At 40.9% G+C, this 20,409-nt stretch overlaps 1 protein-coding gene across 1 annotated transcript in view; it reads left to right on the top strand.

The window, feature by feature from the left end:
* plekhh3 (pleckstrin homology, MyTH4 and FERM domain containing H3) overlaps window positions 1-20,409 on the top strand; it is a 183,488-nt gene that overhangs the window by 72,862 nt on the left and 90,217 nt on the right. The window contains exon 2 of the mRNA XM_028818731.2: window positions 1,960-2,015. Within this exon, the coding sequence (XP_028674564.2) occupies window positions 1,960-2,015 (56 nt within the window). The remainder of the gene's footprint in view (window positions 1-1,959; window positions 2,016-20,409) is intronic.

Below are 20,409 nucleotides of genomic sequence, written 5' to 3'. Positions count from 1 at the left end.
TTTCTCAAGTAGCACGTTAAATGCTTTGTTCTGTATTTGGTCTTCTATGTGCTCTATGTGTGTGAATCACTACGTGCTTCCGTTCTTTCTCTTTCTCCGACAGGACACATAATCCGTTACATTCGTGATATTACAGCTCTCTGAATAATTACAATACTGAGATGTATATGTGATATCTTTTTCATGATGATAGGAACAAAAGCATGTTATTAAACATGGGAACACAGTGGCGCAGTGCTTGCTCATATCTCACGCAAGAGGCTTGCTGCGCCATGTGTGACCTTCGATGAAATAATTTATTACAGAAGTACTGTCTCTTTCAAACGTATTAAACCTCCAATTCCTGTCCTTACTTTTCTTTCTCCAAATACCCAATCGCCACACAAACGGAACCTGCCCGATTTTCCTCATCCTGCACCCTCGTCCACGCTGAAAAAAATATTGCTCAATTTCAAGGACTTAGACACCATCTCTGCAATATATAAAATTATTTTACAGTCTCTCCCTTTCAAAGATCCAAGAGGACAATGGGAAAAAGATCTCTTAATCAATATATCAGAAAAGGAGTGGAAAGTAGCAATGCAGAGAATTCACTCGAGCTCCATATGCACAAAACATACAATTATTCAACTCAAAATTATATATCGAGCACATCTGTCTCGCCTAAAACTGTCCAAACTGTTTCCAGGGCAAGATCCAACCTGCGAACGCTGCAATCAAGCACTAGCCTCACTGGGTCACATGTTTTGGGCCTGCGCCAAATTAACATCATTTTGGACCAAAATTTTTAAGCGCCTCTCAGACAGCTTTGGTGTCCCAATCCCTCCTAACCCACTAACAGCGGTGTTTGGTGTTTTTCCAGATGGGTTTAAATTGGAGAAGAACAAACAAACTGATTGCATTCACTACACTTTTGGCACGTAGACTTATTTTGCTAAACTGGAGGAATCCAAACTCTCCTCTTTTAAGTCAGTGGGTAACCGATGTTTTATACTATTTGAAATTGGAAAAAATCAGATATTCAGTTAAAGGATCTGTACAGAATTTTTTAAAAACCTGGCAGGATATAATCAATAAAATTTTAGAATAAGCTCTTAAAGCACCGAGGAAGTAATTATCTCCACATTTCTTTTTCTTCTCCATTCATCTCTACTGGCCAATTAAACGCATCAATTTAGGTATGTCTACAAGCCTTAAGTTTTACCTTGTTGGCCATGCTCTCTCTCTCTCTCTCAGGGGTGGGGGTTGACTTATTTTTCAATCCTATTTTTCGTAAAAATCGATCGATTTGTATGAATGATTACAATAAAATTAACAAAATTAAAAAAAAAAAAAAAGCTGCAGTAAGATCTAACAGTACCAGCACAGAGCACTGGCCTGCAACAGCAGCAGCAGTTGATGCCCTTTTGCCGCCCTGTCCAGCTCTCCTCATGTAACGGCCCATCTCTCTTCCATGCTCTTGAGACCTTTCTTGCGACGGCATGTGTGGATTTGCTTTCCGGGAGGAGCTGGACTACCTGTGCAACTTTAATCGGCTGCATGTACCGCCTCGTGTTAGCAGTAGTGACAATCAAAACTGAAAAATTGGAGAAGAATCCGTCGAGAAGGGTAAGGAAAGAGCAAGCGTCTGTGTCTCTTTTCGGGGGGTGTCTTGCTGTTGCCTCTCCAGGTCACCAGTTGTCACTGTCATTTGCACCAAAGCAAGTGAAGTTGATTCACAATCTCTTACGCTTCCAGATTGATATCCCCAAAGCATAATCGACTTGGTGTTAGACTTTGATTTTAAGTCTTCATTTTTTTTGAGCAGTATATTTGGTGGTATGGTATGTAGCACCGCATTAGAGGCCTTGTGCCAGCAGCCAGAATTTTTATAGCGCAAAGGCGCTCTGCACCCTGCTTCTCAACAAAGGAGAACATTTATTGACTTTTTTTTTTTTGCTTTCTATTTTGATCTGACAGGACACTTTGGATGTAGCGGTTAGTCAGCCTCTCCAGGCCGCCAATGGACCTAGCAGGTAAGCAGCCTCATTTTTTTGCCATGTTTTCCTAATAGTCCATTTTCACAGTGTACCATTATCTCAAAAACTGCACCATATCAGGAGGGCCTCACACACCTGACTGCTAACATACTGCAGGAGGTCATGCCATTAATCTAGAAGTCCATTAGCACTTCAATTCAATTTGTTATATGATGCCCTTCTCACAGTTCGGTGCAGATTATCAAGCTTAAACAAAGTACACACATTTTAAGAAAGACAATAGCTGTATTCTTGTTAGGTGTTTCAACAATCAAACAGATATGCAACGCAAATATACAGTGGTGGTGACGGAGTGGTTCACGCTGCTTTCTCACGGCTTTAGAAGACCGCTTTCAGAATTTGGCCTGGTCATTGTAAGAGGTCTACACGTCCTCCTGCTCTTTCTCTTTCTTCTCCAGTCTCCTTTCCACATTCCAAAATCATGCAGGTTTGATTGGCAGTTACACGTTGTTATAATATGTTTTGTTATAATATTAAGTTTAATGTCACTGTCTCTGTGCACACTGTTATGGACTCATTCATACAGGCAGACCAAGTATGGTACGCAGGGGCTCAACATTTAGAATTGCCGAGCCAAGCACAGGACTAGAGAGCCAAAGACAACTGGAGAATTGAATAGTCAGCCTAAAGACAGACTAGTATATTTCTGTCCTCTGTCAGCACAAAATCCTCTTTCCTTGTTGGGAGAATGAGAACTGCATGTAGGCATTGTGGTATTCCTGTATTTTTGAAGGTGGGCTTTGAGTCCTTTCCTGTCCTTGTTTGGAGATCAGAAAGCGCCTGCACGTGGAGCAACCAGTATATAAGGATGGATTTACTGCCAATACATTTTGAAGCTAACGGGCGGAAGACTATGTCCTCCGTCCGGAAAATCCTTTCAGCGTGGTGACGAGAGATGTCGGACTGCGTAGATCAAGACTCCCGCATTCTTGATAGAGTCTGTCATAAGCTTCCCGTCTGTAATACCGCGTAAGCCGATATTAAACAAAGCTAAGTTATTCTTATACTTCTCATGTAATCTTGTGACCGCCATATTGCATGCTGGGGGGGATTACACCTTTTTAATTTATAATTATTTAAATTCAGGTTAATTAAAACGCCGCAATTGAAAAGAACACATTTCCGGAGAGCTAATGCCTCTTAAGGAAACACACGTAGAGACCTTTGTCCAGGTTGGTTTCCTACCATATCTAGATAGAGAGAACTTTATTTGTCCCCAGGGGGATAATGTGGCTTTTTACAGAAGCTCTTTGAATCAATAAAAACATGCATAGTGTGGAGTTTCGGACCCGGACACAAACCGGAAGACACAAGAATGTCCCAAAACACGCACGTTTATTTACAGGCTAACACCACAGTGCACAAAATAGCAATAATAAAGCTCCTTTTTGCTCTCTCTTCTGCCGACTCCAACTCCTCACTCACAAGCTCCATCCTCTTCCATCCGGCTCCCCGAATGGAGTGAGGCGGCCTGTTTTCTACAGCACCCGGACGGGAGGAAGTGCTGCATACCCCAGTTCCGGAGCTGCCCAGGCGTCCCCTGGTGGTGGCCACGTCGCTCCACAGGGTTGAGCTCCCCAGGTCTGTGGCCCCCATACAATCCAGGGTAGCTGCCCTCTTACATTCCAGGGAAGATACTGCCGGTGGGGGGCAAGGTCCCTGGACATCTGTCACAAAAGATATGTTAAAGCCAAAACCCAAAGTTCGGCCATTTCGCATTTTGGCCGAGGGGTGTGGAATTACTAGAAATGACCAGTGTATATGCTACTTTGGCCGGCCACTTCGCAAAGTGGTGAGAACTCCCTGGCCAAAATTCGATGTGCTGATGTAAGACAGTCCGCGGGTCTTGTTCAGAAAGCGGACACCACTTGAGACGGACTTCCCCTCGCCCAAGCATTAACTTTAAGGTCAATAAAATAGGTCCCTGATGTTAAGTTACTATTTTAGGGCTAAAATGATAACAGAAATGTGAAACCTACTTATATACCTAATCTTAATTATTGTGAAACAACCAAGTGGCATCCACTTTCTGAACAAGAGCTGCCAAGGCTACACTCGATGCAATTGCACTACTAAGTGCGCAACAAATCGCTGCCCTTGCCTTTTTTCTTACGATTTTGGCCAATCATCCCATGCTATTTCGCAAACTGGCTGGCCAAATCCCGAACTCAAGGAAAAGATCGGACATTGGCCATTTCCCGATTTGACCGGACACTTCCCGCTTTGGCCGATATCGGGTTTTGGCCATAACAGATAGTAAAACTTATTTTTACTTTCTTGTATACAAAGTATAGGGAAAATACAGTGATACCTTGAGATACGAGTTTAATTCGTTCCGTGACCGAGCTCATAAGTCACAATGCTCCTATCTCAAATCAGTTTTCTCCATTGAAATTAATTGAAATGAGATTAATTTGTGGCAGCCCCCAGAAAACCACAGCAATTTTTTGTTAAATGTTTTCAACATAAGAAAAATGTATTTATAATGAACAAATATTGTATACAAACAAAATAAAACTTAATACATAAAAGAGAATCTAAAGAAATAAACAGATGTTGGCAAAGCCGATTAGCGTATTGTAATGTTTTTTTCTTTCACTTTGGCTTAACTTAATTTTCTTCTTCACTAGTTTTTTTCTTTTTTGCCACGCTTTCCTCACTTTCATTCTCAAGGTGTTTCAATAGAAACCTGTCCAAGGAGCTTTGTTTAGTCCTCCCCTTTAGAATGTTTCAGAAATGAGTTAGGCGAGTGTCATTAAATAGCGCCGCTGCACAAACCGTTGTAACTTTTTCAAGGTGTTTCTTTTCTTTAAAGTTCGAAACTTTTTCCCACATTGCAAACACTTCCTTTATCTCACTTTAAGAGACAACCTCCTCCACGATGCCGATCTCCTGCAGAACCTCCGTATGTCGCCGTGTCTGTAGTTCTGTCAACTCCTCCGTCGTCAGTTCCTCGGAATGTGCGGCGACAAGCTCTTTAATGGTTCATATTTTGAATTTTGGCTCGTAACTCAACGCAAAAAATTGACCTGGTGATGGCTCGTATCTCAAAAAAAACTTGTATGTTGGGGCACTCGTATCTCAAGGTACCACTGTATTGGAATCCTCCAAAAATTCAATTTGTATATTTTGATGAATCTCTACATATTAGACCTCCCTGATTCCATTTTTGGAATTGTGTGTGTGTCTGTCTGTGTGTGTGTGTGTATGTAAACACGATAACTTGAGTACGCTTTCACTTGGGTCAACCAGATTTTGCATACAAGTACAAGGGCTATTCAAAATGAAAGAGCAGATTTAAAAAATTTATTTCAAACAAACTGTAGAAGGCAGAAGCACAGGTCCTGGGGACCCACTGTGGCTGTGGGTTTTTGTTCCAACTAGATTCACAATCAGTGAAAATAATCGATAACATCCATCCATCCATCCAGTTTCCAACCCGCTGAATCCGAACACAGGGTCACGGGGGTCTGCTGGAGCCAATCCCAGCCAACACAGGGCACAAGGCAGGAACCAATCCCGGGCAGGGTGCCAATCCACCACAGTAATTGATAACAGCTGATCTCATTTAATTAGCTGGGCTTTTTTAGTCTCTTATTCTGCATTCAGAAAAACACAACAGTATGCTTTTTATGTTTATAAGACATTTAGAAATGTTTTTTTTTCTAAAGCTATAAATGTTTCAACCTCTCTTGTTGCTTTCCTGTGTAGTTTGCTCCCTTTATTTAACCCTAATAGTGAAAATTAACAACCAGCACGGCAGACACCCGGGATGATGAAAGCAGCAACGACTTCAGTGTCAGACCCGCTAACTAGTAAATAATCAATAATTAAATAACCAGAACACCTGGAAAAGCAGAATGAAAATTAGGTTGAAAATACTGTTAACAACTACATATTCCCCATATAACTGCTTATTACATTTTAATCAAAATCTACCAAACTTAGTTTGTAATTTCTACTTTGACTAAAAAACACCAAACCTGGGAAATAACAACTCACTTAAACAGGCTAAGAGTCCAATGAAAAACGGAAGTTGGTTGGAACACAAACCTGCAGCCACAGGGGGTCCCCAGGACCGAGTTTGGGAATATACCAGGGGTCGCCAAGTCCGGTCCTGGAGGACCACTGTGGCTGCAGGTTTTCATTGTAACCCTTTTCTTAATGAGTGACCTGTTTTTGCTGCTAATTAAATTCTTTTGAACTAATTTTATTTGACTTGTTCTTGAAGACTCAGACCCCTTAATTGTTTCTTTTTCCTTAATTAGCAGCCAAACAATAATGAGATACAAAATGAGTCAAAACAACTGGTGTCCATCATACAGTATCTGAAAATAAAGCAAGATGAAGGTCTCAGGAATGTTGATCTGCTCAGGCCCCCAAAACAAAACAACAAAAATGTCTGCTATGGCACGATGAGAGCAACGACAAGCCATGGAATTAAAGAACGGATTTAATTGACGACAAGAATCTGCGCCTCATTAAGCAGCTGGTTGGAGTGAAATTGGTTGGAGTTTCAGGCCCTGACTTAGTTGGTCTTCTATTGACTCACTCAGTTCACATTTCATTTCTGTTTGGGTGCCATTAAAGAAAAGAAATTAAGCAATTCAGGTGGAACAAATCTTAAACAAGCAATTTAATTCACAAGAAGTTAATTAGCAGCACAAACAGGGCACTCATTAAAAAAAAAAAAAAAAAAAAAAAAAAAAAAAAAGGGTTAGAATGAAAACCTGCAGCCACAGGAGATCCCCAGGACCAGACTTGACGACCCCTGGTCTATACAGATATCTGCAACAGGGTGCCAACATTTTAAGGATGTTTAATAATAACAACCCAATGTCCTTCAGCCTTTATTAAGAGTCAGGTGTCTTTCAGTTCCTGTCAGTACTAATCTCTTCCTGTTGTCACTTTTTCTCTGCTGTGGCAAAAACTAATACACCTGTGTGGATATATGGTAGCAGAATTAGGTGCTCTCATTGTTGTTTGAATTTGTTGTCCAAATTTTAATTGTCCTAATTCTTTTTTAAAGAAGGCTATAGGCTAGAAGAGTTGTAAAACAGATTATTTGTTGATATGCATCAGTCAGGGAACTCCATTTCATCAAAGAATAAAACTCTTGGAGTGGTTTCCCCTCGACTTTCTCGTATACTCGGAGATGGATGGATATTTGAGGAGTAAACCACAGGACAATGATTATATTTTTATATTATGTACATTAAACAACCATCAACAACAAATCAAATTAATAATATATTGAACAATTATTATAAAAGTACCAGTAACGGCGTACTGCACAATAACGTGCAGTGAATACACTCGACTTATAGTTTTCATCCTCTTTCTCTGTACATTTAGCCCTCGTTTGCTCAGAGGTTGATGCGATTGCTTCTTCCTGAGCGGCGGCTCTTTTCTCCACCCTAGCGGCCCACTTCTCTTCTTTCGTCGGCATCTTTTCGTGTTAAAACTGATTCATTCAGACTTTGATTTGCAATTACTTAGTATGTTTTCTTTCATTTTTCACTTAATAATAATAATAATAATAATACATTTTATTTATACAAGGCGCCTTTCAGGGAACTCAAGGACACCGAACAACAATAAATAAATAAATAATTAAATAAAAGACACAATTATAAAAAACTTAAAACATCAGAAAATCTAGAAATTAAAACCAAATAAAACCATTATAATCAGGAGGAAAAAGAAAAAGCCATTTTAAACAGATGCGTTTTAAGTTTACATTTGAAGGATGAATATGATTTGATATTTTGGAGATCCGCAGGCAATGAATTCCAGAGTTTGGGAGCAGAACGGCTGAAAGCTCTGCTCCCCATGGTGGTTAGACGGGCAGGAGGGACAGTCAGATGGGTGGAGGAAGAGGATCTAAGGTTATGGGATGGAATGGCAACATGAAGAAGGTCAGACAGATATGGAGGGGCGAGGTTATGGATGGCCTTAAATGTTAATAGTAGAATCTTAAAATCAATACGAAACTTAATCGGGAGCCAATGAAGCTGCTGCAAGACCGGAGTAATATGGTGAATAGATGGGATTTGAGTGATGATACGTGCTGCAGAATTCTGGACTAACTGAAGCTTATGAAGAGATTTATTCGGGAGACCAAAGAGGAGTGAATTGCAGTAGTCCAGCCGAGAAGTGACAAGACTATGAACAAGAATGGCAGTGGTGTGAGGAGTGAGGGAGGGGCGAATGCGAATAATATTACGTAGGTGGAAGTAAGCAGACCGGGTGATGTTATTAATGTGAGATTGGAAGGATAGAGTACTGTCGAGGATGACACCCAGACTCTTGACCTGAGATGATGGGGAAACAACAAAGTCATCAATAGTAAGAGAAAGATTATTGGTTTTGGATAATGATGATTTTGAACCAATGAGGAGAACCTCAGTTTTGTCACTGTTTAATTTAAGAAAATTCGAAGAAAACCAGGATTTAATTTCAGCAATGCAGTCAATAAGCGAGGGTGGTGGAAAAGAGGAGGTGGGATTACCAGCAAGGTAGAGCTGGGTGTCATCAGCATAACAGTGAAAATTAATGTTATATTTGCTAAAAATATTGCCACGGGGAAGAAGGTAAATAATAAAAAGAAGAGGCCCCAGGACAGAGCCCTGGGGCACACCAGATGTAACAGTGGTGGGTTGGGATGTGAAGGTTTTAAGTTGTATGAACTGAGTGCGGCCTAAGAGGTAGGATCTAAACCAATCAAGTGGAGTGTGGGTAATGCCAATCAGAGATAATCTATTAAGGAGAGTGGTATGACAAATAGTATCAAAGGTCGCACTCAGATCAAGGAGGATGAGAATAGTGATTAGACCAGAATCAGCAGCCATAAGGAGGTCAATAGTAATTTTAACAAGTGCCGTTTCTGTACTATGAAGGGGGCGAAAACCAGACTGGAACTTTTCATATAGATTATTGTGAGATAAATGGGTGTGAAGTTGGATAGCTACTATTTTTTCAAGAATTTTGGAGATAAAGGGCAAGTTAGAAATGGGGCGAAAATTATTGAAATTAGTAGGATCAGCACCAGGTTTTTTTAGTATTGGGGTTATAGCAGCAGTTTTAAAAGATGAGGGAATAATACCAGTAGTAAGAGAAGAATGAATGATGGCAGAAATGAGAGGGACTAAAGAGGGGAGACAGGCTTTAACCAGAACTGTAGGCAGGGGGTCCAGCTGACAAGTAGATGACTTGGATTTGCAGATGAGATCTGAAATTTCGGAGGAAGTGGGAAGCTGGAAAGAAGAGAAAAAGTGAATAGGCGAGTGTAGTTCAGAAGGAATATAGAGAGGATCTGGACCAAGGTGCTGATGTATCTTTTGGATTTTCTCGTTGAAAAAAGACATAAGAGAATTACAGAAAGCAGTTGAGTAAAGGTGCGATGGTAAAGAGTCTGGAGGTTGTGTAACATTATTAAGTAAAGAAAACAAAGTCTTGGTGTTACCTGTATTACGAGTAATTAACTGAGTGTAATAATTAGACTTGGTTTGAGCTATACAATCCTTATAATAGAGAAGATGATTTTTATACATCTCTTTGTGGACAAAGAGTCCGGATTTTTTAAACAACCTTTCAAGTTGCCTGCCCTTAGCTTTAATCTGGACTAAAGTCTTTAATCTGCCTCAAGAATGATTTAAGATATGAAGAGGTAGAGGAAGTGAAGGTGGTAGGGAATGACACGGCCGCCCTGTTGCACGCTTTCGAGAGTTGATTCTACAATAAAATAAAAAGTAATAAAAATCATCACCCCGAAAGTGGATAATAGATGTCACGTAGTATATGTGTACCAAATTTCATGTCATTTGGTTAAACGGTTTGCGAGTTACAGGTGATTTAAAATCCCGGACAGAGAAACAAAGAGCCACGGTAGCATATTATATAAGAAGATGAAAGTTGAATAAATTGGACTCTGCAGCTGCATGAATAAAAGGTAAAGTACCACTTCCGGTTAGCAAAAATAGCTCATCGTTGATAGAAATCTACGTTTTGTACCTAATATTTGTGTGCAAAATTTGTTTGACTTAACTGAAAGCGTACTCAAGTTGTCGTGTTTACACACACACACCCATGCAGAGAGACAGACCCACAGACATAATTCCAAAAATTGAATTTTCTGACTCAGGGAGGTCTAAAACGTCCAGATTCATCAAAATCATGTAATTGAATTTTTGGACGATTACAATACTTTCCCTGCAAGAAAGTAAATTGGACTCAGGGAGGTCTGAAATGTCAAGATTCATCAAAATCTTGAGGTCGAATTTTTGGACGATTACAATACTTTCCCTGTGAGAAAGTAAATTGGACTCGGGGAGGTCTGAAACGTCGAGATTCATCAAAATCTTGAGGTCGAATTTTTGGATGATTACAATACTTTCCCTGCGAGAAAGTAAATTGGACTCGGGGAAGTCTGAAATGTCGAGATTCATCAAAATTGTGAAATCGAATTTTTGGACGATTGCAATACTTTCCCTGCAAGAAAGTAAATTGGACTCAGGGAGGTCTGAACTGTCGAGATTCATCAAAATCGTGAAATCTAATTTTTGGATGATTACAATACTTTCCCTATACTTTGTATACAAGAAAGTAAAAAAAACACAAAACGTACACCACACATAAACTCCGCCAATCCAGCCCTACCAATGGTATTCAAAAATAGCTTATGCACTTCAGGCAGCCTTGGAGGTCCTTCCACCGTGACATCAGCGTCCAAAATGAGACACCTCTCTCTGGACACGGCCTGCTCTGGGTTCTGTGGGCGGGGACGTTTGCTTTCATTGGGGTTCTTCTTAGAATTTGCAGGTTGAAAAGAAAGAACATTTGGCAACAGCGCCTCCTCGTGGTTCGGGGTGGTATTGCTTACCTTGTATTAGGCCCTGAAGATGATCCCCAAGCGCATGTGCGTGACACCTACATTTTCAGTTTGGCTTCCTACAGGAATATAAATATGTTGATGACATTCACATTATATTAGTGAGACTATAGCTGGGAAAGCAACTTTTGTAAAGTCACAAAGAAAAGTATCTGCATGTTATATCGCCATAAGGTAAGGATTTCTTAGTTAAGAAGTGATTATTTCTGGGAGCAGCTGAAGCAGTGAGGTTTTCTGTGACATTGAACAATTGTGATTGTCAGGATATACTCAATGAAAATGTGAACATGAATGGTTTATTGTTTTATTTAAATGTTGCAGAGTAGCCTTATGCAACATCCAGTTCTATCCAGTCTGCACAGGCCCAGAGGGAATTTTTTTTTTTTGTAAACAGTCACTGTGTCAGCATATCTCGGAGTCAGGTCAATTGTACTGTAGGTGTTTCTTCTTTGGGATTTAAAACAGGGAAGTCCTCACCTTCCCAGTTTACAAAAGTACAGGGCAGCGTGGCCCAGTGAGCAAAAGATTTCAAACCAAGAGGTTTATAATAATAATAAGAAGAAGACGAAGAAGTTAAATTATTGAGTGCCTTTCACAAACCCAAGGTTGCTTTACATACAGAGTAAAAAGAAAAATTACACAGATGAGAAAAGTTCGTAGAAAAAGAACATTTTTACTTGAGATTTAAAAGTGCAGAAAGAGGAGAGACTGAGGAAGAGGGGCCATAGCACTGAAGGAGCTGCCGCCTCCCAGTGTGGAGAGTCTGGTGTGTGGGACAGTATGGAGATGACTGCGTGAGGACCAGAGAGAGCGACAAGGAGCTGAGTGAGGTAGAGGGGGGGACAAGGTTATGTTGGGCTTTGAAGGTGAGAAGCAGAATCTTGAATTGAATCCTTGATAGAACCGGGAAGCAGTGAAGCTGGGAGAGAACAGGGGAGACATGAGTAGAACGTTGTGTGTGGCTGCGGAGTTCTGAAGGTACTGATGCTTCGGTGTAGATTTTGCAGGGAGGCTGATGAAGAGGGAAATTACAGTAATCAATATGAGACATTATGAAACAATTAGCCAGAGTTTGAGCATCATTAAAGGACAGAAATGGATGGAGACGGGGGACGTGCCAGAGATGATAGAATGAACTTTTGGACAGAGACCTAATATGTAGCTCAAAGGTAAGTGATGAATCAAACAAAACATCAAGATTTCTGACAACAGGAGCAGGTTTGACAAGCATACCATCAACAAAAACAGAGAAATTGGATGCCTTAGAAAGTTGGGATTTTGGACCTACCAGTAACACTTCAGTTTTATTGGCATTAAGTTTGAGAAAGTTATTTTCTATCTATAGCTTAAGATCAGTGATGCAGCCAGTGAGTGTGCTGGGAGGTGAACCTGTAGGGGAGTCATGTGTACGAAGATATAACTGTATATCATCTGCATAACAGTGGAAGTTAAGGCCATGTCTGCGAATAATCTGACCCAAAGGAAGGATATAAAGTAGAAAAAGTAAATGGCCCAAGGACTGAACCCTGAGGGACACCACGCAACACGGGTGAGGTGGAGGATTTCTGTCGGCCAAGTGTGACAAACTGTTGCCTATTAGGGAGATATGATGTGAGCCAGAGATGCCTACAGCAGAGAGACGTGACAGGAAGATTTCATAATTAACAGTGCCAAATGCTGCACTTAAGTCAAGAAGGAGGAGAATATTAAGTGAACCATAGTCTGCAGACCGGAGAAGAGCTGTCTCAGTGCTGTGCTGTGTACGAACGCCAGACTGAAAAGGCTCATAGTGTGTATTGTCTAGAAGAAAAGCATGGAGTTGTGTAGCAACCACGTGTTCCATCACCTTTGCCAAAAAAGGGAGATTAGAGATAGGCCTGTAACTGGAGAGAAAGGAAGGATTTCCAGCTTAGTCACTGGAATATTACCCACGTTTCCTCACTTTCCTACTTATGCACTTTACATACTGTAGCTGTGTGAAACCATACAAGCACAAAACTAGAGGCACCACGGCAGAAGTGAATTTGCAAGCAAGCGCAGAGTAATTTTTAAAAGCTGACAAAATCGACATAAGACTATAAACCATAGGTGAGACAAAATGTGAAAGACCATATGACCCACTGGGTAACGGATGTCACAATGACTGCTCCTTTTTTTTTTTTTTACATTTCACCACTGTGATGCCAAGTCAAGTCTTTCCCACCTTCTTGTCACCTGTGAGAGGCATTGTGTCTGTTTGAGAATCGGAGGAAACTCTGAAGTTTAATTATTCATATGTTTTCTGAATCCTCATTCATTCGTCAGAATTACAGACTTCCTCAATGTCGTCATCGGGAGTGGACATAGGTGGGTTCCATCTTCACACGGAATGCTCTACCATTTTTGAACTTCAAAATCCATTCATGATCCATCTTCTTTCTATCAGTAAGACTTTTAAGACCAATGTCATGGACCGGGATGTTCCTGCTCCACCTTCGATTAGCATCGACCGCACAGTGCTTGAAGTCACCGACCACTTTACTTACCTGGGTTCCATCATCAGTAGCAACCTATCACTCAATAGTGAAATCGACAGGCGGATTGCCGGAGCTGCCGGTGTGATGGCCAAACTGAGCAAGAGAGTATGGACCAACAATCCGCTGACCCTGAACACCAAAACGGAAGGTATAACTAGGAATGTGTCCTCAGCACCTTGCTGTATGGCAGTGAATCCTGGAATGCTTATGCCAAGCAGGGAAATCGCCTACAGAGCTTCCACCTTCACTGCCTATGACGCATCCTTGGCATCACATGGCAAGACAACGTTACCAACACCACCGTACAGGAGTAAGCTGACTCACTGAGCATGTATCTTCTCTTTAGCCAGAGATGACTGCGCTGGCTGGGACATGTATGTCGAATCCGCCAGATGGTCTCATTTCTAAGGATGTCATGTTTGGCGAGCTGGCCACAGGACATCACCCAGTGGGCCGCCCAGCACCGACGTCTGCAAGCGTGACCTAAAACTGACAGGCATCGACCCAGAGAATTGGGAACAACTTGCAGGCAACCAAAGTGGCTGGTGCTGGGTCGTTCAAGAAGAAAGATGCAATCAGCAGCTAGAGGACAGAAGGCAACGCAGGAGGCAGAGACAACAAACTCGGGCTCCACTTTCAAAATCCAACCTCGTAAGGCAGGGCCTGCGGAAGGGACTTCCATGCAAGGATCGGATTGCTGAGCCACTCTAGATGTCGTACTCAACAGCACTAAGATAGACTGTCCACGGCGAGATGAACGCATGCCTGCTAAATCCATTGGTAAACACTCCACCGTGCTAAAACACTGTCTCCATATTGTGCAGAAAGTCTTCTATGGATTACTGCCCCTGGTACACCTGCAGCCTGTAAAAAAGCGATTGCTGCTCTTTTTGGTGCAAATGGAGAGAGAGAGAGAGAGAGAGAGTGTAGCAGCCATGTTTAGTCGTAGAAAATAACAAGAGAAACTGACTGATGAAGGTCGAACCTTTACCCCAGACGCACAGAGTTTCCAAGAGTACACTGAGTTTGGGGGCTGTCGGCCAACCCAAGCAAAATTATCACAAAAGCACTGATAATTATTGACTTACCCGCGTGTGTGTGTATAAAATATAAAGAAAATACTCAAGTAGTATTGTAATACGATCAGGTGAATGATACAGAGGTGTGAGCGAATCATTCTGTTGACATATAGATGGATTTGACCAGCAAAAGTAAATGTTGAGCCTATCTGATGGTTGTTTAGGATAAAGAGATTTGGAGGTGCCAAAGACCAGTTCATTTCACCAACTTACAGTTGTTAGAGGTTTCTGTGTGCTCTGTATTTATATTTATACTAGTTATCCCCCTGTGGCTTCACCCCCCGTAGTAGTGAAACAGGACCGTGAGGAGGGCCCACCCAGCTCTCTACTCCTGACGTAACTCTTCTCCCTCAGCCCACATCCTCTGTCTCAGACTAGCTTGAATATATCACTCCTGCAAGCAAACTATGATTCTTAGCGCAATAAGAGAAGTCGCAAAATCAACCGGAACGTTCAAGCAAATTATAGAAAAAAAAAAAAAGATCTAAATCCATCAAGTAGTTCTCTCATTCGCTAACTAAGCGGAGTAAAGGTTACGCCCCAAGGCAGACGCGTCCGTGAGGAAGGCCCCGCAGCCCGATGAGTCTCTCTCGGATTTGCGCTAATAAATCGGTACTGCAAGCAAACTGTGATAGCATGATAAGAAAGTCGCAAAATCAATGGGATATTCGAGAAAATTATGGAAAAAAACCCAATCTAAATCCGTTTAGTTCTCTCGTTCGCTAACTAAGCACAGTTAAGGTTACAACAACAACAACATTTATTTCTATATCACATTTTCATACAAACAATGTCGCTCAAAGTGCTTAACATGATGAAGAAAGAAAAAAAAAGACAAAACAAATAATTAAAATTAGGGAACACTAATTAACATAGAATAAAAATAAGGTCCGATGGCCAGGGAGAACGGTAAAAAAAACAAAACAAACTCCAGACGGGTGGAGAAAAAAATAAAATCTGCAGGGGTTCTGAGGCCACGAGACCACCCAGCCCCCTCTAGGCATTCTACCTAACATAAATGACCTCAATCAGTCCTCATTGTATTCAGGGTTCTCATGGAAGATTTTGATGATGATGGTCATGTGGACGCCCCGACGCAGACTCATGAGTGAGGAGGGCCCCACCCACTTCCCCCGCCCCTTGACCCACAGCCTCTCTCTTGGATTCACACAAATAAATCAGTACCGCAAGTGAGCTATGATACTTAGTCACAAAATCAACAGAATGTTCAAGTAAATTATAGAAAAATAAAACCCAATCTAAATCCGTTAAGTAGGTCTCTCGTGAAAAGCGGACAGACATACGAACGGGTCTAAAAAACTATATAAGAAATTTCACGCTTGGACCATGACATTTTTAAAACCATTTCTTAGCGAGCACCAATGGGCAAAGGGTAACCTACATTCCAAATTTCAAGTCCTCAGGGTTCTGGAGATTTCGTGATGAGTGAGTCAGTGGTATTTGGCTTTTATATATATATATATATATATATATATATATACTAGTCATTTAGCCCGTTACAATAACAGGCGCTAGAACAGTAGTGCATAAACCTTAGTAGGAACAGTCTATATTAAATTGCAAGGGACTTTGACCTCATTCCTTTTGTTGGTCGTATTTTTCTTTCTTTCAGCCTTTCTTTTGTTGATGTTTACATGCTGAGCTGACCGTTCTTCGTGGGCTGCCGCCGTGTATTGTGTGTCTAATTTTCTGTGACAGTAATACTGTCTTGTACGGCTCAATTCAATAAGGGCGACCTCAATTGAGCGCGGCGAATAAAGGCGTTCGTAGATAATTTAGTTCAAATGGCTCTGGAATATGTGAAGAGCAACAAAGGTGAAGATCTTTATTTATGCGCGCCTTTATTCACTGCGCCCATCTGAGGTCGCCCTTTTGAGGCTCGCCTTTTTGTGTGCGCCCTTATTGAAGGATATCGTCTTGTACGTCCGCTGGCTTGTATGTCCATAATATACCTTTAATTTTCTCTGGCGGTAATACAGGCGTGCGCGTCGGTAATATGCCTTTAATCTCCTCTGAAAGTAATACTGGCTTGTATGTGGCTGTAATATGCATCACTGTATTGTGTACCTTTAATTTCCTCTCGCAGTAATACTGGTTTGTATTTCCGTAAAACGCCTCTAACTTTCTCTGACAGTAATATCGCAAGTCGCACCGTGCTCCACGCATGCGCACTTCATCAGAAGACACCCACACACGGACACCTGGACGCACAAAGGGATTTTATATATATATATATATATATAATAAATATATAATAAATATATATATATAGACCACTCTTATGTAAGCAAAAGCATCAGGTAAGGGTGATCACTGATGTCTGCATAGTGAGCCATTGTGACAGAGTGAGGTGACATCTGTGGGCACAGAGCACTCCTTAAAGGCAGGGAGGGGGTTGCACTTCTGGATTAAGGTGTGGTGTAGTGTGTGACTTTTGATCTGAAGGTAAAGACACCTTGGTCTGGTTTTCCTTTACCTCAGTTTCAATACTGAAGGCTAAAACATTAATGTGAAGTGAACAGATCTGCATGCTTAGAAATGTCTGTCTGACATGGCACTGTCTGAACAGAAACAAGTTAATTAAAAGGCATAGCAGTAGCCACCCAGGAAGTGTGTGTGACACCTATGCCCTAAGCCATGTCACACTATACAGCAGTGTTTCTCAACCTTTAAGTATTTGCGACCAAGTTTTCATAAGTTTTAATCGCGCCCCCCCCCCCCTAACGTTTTTTTGAAAGGAAACCACTAATACCAATTTGTTTTTTTAATTAATGATAAATCATAGATGCATATTTTATTATACCTACTTAACTTTTATTGACATTTATCTAACTCTATATTTATTTTTCTAGTATTTTTCAGAATGTAGTTTAAGTTAATTTGTTTTGGTTTCAATAGGTGTATTTTTCATATTTTTGATTCTTGTTTTCTTTTTTTCACATCTTCGTGCCCCACAGATTGAGAACCACTGCTATACAGTATTCTTTTCACTATATGACCCCATACTAAGTTCATGCCCTTTTAATTGTGTAGTCTGTGATCTCATGCTCTATACTGGAAATGGAAGCTTCAGTTGGTGTTTTTATGTCACAAGCCCATGGGGTAACTCTATGCAAAAAAAAAAAAAAAAAAAAACCCCTAAATGAGCAGATTGACATCTTTTCACATGTTTTTTTTTTTTAAATCGGGGTGTCCAACTCCGGATCTGGTGGGTCACAGTGGCTGCAGGTTTTCATTCGCACCCTTTTCCTAATCAGTGCCCAGTTTTCACTGCTACTTTGTGAATTTCCCCTTTGGATTAATAAAGTATCTATCTATCTATCTATCTATCTATCTATCTATCTATCTATCTATCTATCTATCTATCTATCTATCTATCTATCTATCTATCTATCTATCTATCTATCTATCTATCTATCTATCTATCTATCTATCTATCTATCTATCTATCTATCTATCTATCTATCTATCTATCTATCTATCTATCTATCTATCTATCTATCTATCTATCTATCTATCTATCTATCTATCTATCTATCTATCTATCTATCTATCTATCTATCTATCTATCTATCTATCTATCTATCTATCTATCTATCTATCTATCTATCTATCTATCTATCTATCTATCTATCTATCTATCTATCTATCTATCTATCTATCTATCTATCTATCTATCTATCTATCTATCTATCTATCTATCTATCTATCTATCTATCTATCTATCTATCTATCTATCTATCTATCTATCTATCTATCTATCTATCTATCTATCTATCTATCTATCTATCTATCTATCTCCTTTTCCCTTCATTTTAATAGCCCCATTTTTAAGGATTCAGTCCTCTGAATTGATTTGTTTCTTCATTAAATGGCAGCCAAACAAAAATGAGATGTGAAACGAGCTGACAGATGACCAGCTAAGTCGGGGCTTCAAACTCCAGCCAATTTCACTCCAACCAGTTTAAGGAGAAGCTGATTCTTGCTGTTAATTAAAGCTGTTATTGAATATCATGGAGAGGTGGAGATCTGCTCTAGAGAGGAGAGGAATGAAGGTCAGTAGGACCACCAAGACACAGAGTACATGTGTGTGAATGAGGGGAAGGTCAGTGGAGTGGTGAGGAGGCAGGAAGTAGAACTGGTGAAGTGGATGAGTTTAAATACTTGGGATCAACAGTACAGAGTAACAGGGATTGTGGAAGAGAAGTGAAAAAGAGTTCAGCCAGGGTGGAATGGGTGGAGAAGAGTGTCAGGATTAATTTGTGACAGACGGGTATCAGCAAGAGTGAAAGGGAAGGTCTACAGGACAGTTGTGAGACCAGCTATGTTATATGGGCTGGAGATGGTGGCACAGGAGACAGAGCTGGAGGTGGCAGAGTTAAAGATGCTAAGATTTGGGTGTGACGAAGATGGACAGGAATAGAAATGAGGACGTTAGATGGTCAGCTCAGGTGAGACGATTTGGAGACAAAGCCAGAGAGGCGAGATTGCGTTGGTTTGGACATGTGCAGAGGAGAGATGCTGGGTATATTGGGAGAAGGGTACTAAGGATAGAGGTGCCAGGCAAGAGAAGAAGAGGAAGGCGTAAGAGAAGGTTTATGGATGTGGTGAAAGAGGACATGCAGGTGAAGGGTGTGACGGAACAAGATGATGAGGACAGGAAAATATGGAAAAATATGATCATCTGTGGCAACCCCTAACAGGAGCGGCCGTAAGAAGAAGAAGTGAATATCGGGACTCTCAGCAGACTGTTGATTTTCTGTTTTTTTTTCTAAGACCACCGTCAAGATGTTTTGGTGATCTGAGCAGACCAACATGACCAAGACCTTTACCTTACCTTATTTTCAGATGAGCTGGTCTTGTTTTGTGTCTCATTATTGTTTGGCTGCTCGTTAAGGAAAAAAGAAACAACTAAGGGGGTCTGAGTCACGTCAGTTAAAATGAAGGCAAAACAAGTTAATCAGCTGCAAAAATGGCTCACTAACTAAGAAGATGGTTAGAATGAAATCCTGCAGCCACTGCGGCCCACCAGGACCGGAGTTGGACACCCCTGGTTTAAATCAAAAACCAGCCTTGATTCTGTTTGTTATAAGCTATGACACTCTCGTGACCGACGTCTCCGTTAAAGCCCGAGTACTGTAGCTGATAGGTGGTTGACACAGTGGTGCTTAAGGAGCAAATATGCATACAGACATCCTGAAAGTAAGTAGGCTGGTAGACAGCAGGACGTGACAGTGAGATGACGACACCAGGCCTTGGGATGTAGATCTAATAAGATGGGCCCTTCAGAATGGGAGTGATCATTGATTAGATTTGCACAGACCTCCCAAAGACCAACTTGGTATGCTGCATTGTTTTTTTGTTTTTTCTGTCACCCGCTGCACTCGGGTCCCAATCCAGGTGGCTTGACGTGTGGTGGGCTCAGCTCCCAACCCTTCATATCTTTATATTTCATATCTTCTTCTTTTCATATATTTCTATCTTTCTTTGCCAAATTGCAGCTTCTTGATTGACCTCAGCTTTCATAAAAGCAAGATTTTCAAATACTGGGTAACCGGTGTAGCAGCTAAGGCCCTGCGACTTAAACCATAAGGTTGCCAGTTCAGTGCCTGTCTTGAACAAGTCACGTCCTTGGAATGTGGTCCTGTTTTAAAAAAATGTTAGTATTTTTCGGTCATTTACGTCTTAATAAAAAAAAATGTATGTCTCGATCATTTAAGTTGCCATAAATGAAGACGTCAGCCTACACATGCAGTGCTAATTGGGAGAAATCAAATTCCCTGCTTTTTATTTGTAAAAAATTTTCAGGTTAAAGTTTATACAAAGATGTAAAACACATTTAATATGAGCTGGGGGGTGGGCAG

The sequence above is a fragment of the Erpetoichthys calabaricus genome, chromosome 14 (genome assembly GCF_900747795.2).
Source record: "Erpetoichthys calabaricus chromosome 14, fErpCal1.3, whole genome shotgun sequence".
Lineage (NCBI taxonomy): Eukaryota > Metazoa > Chordata > Cladistia > Polypteriformes > Polypteridae > Erpetoichthys > Erpetoichthys calabaricus.
The sequence above is the reverse complement of the archived record's forward strand: the minus strand, read 5'-3'. Positions and strand labels throughout refer to the sequence as shown.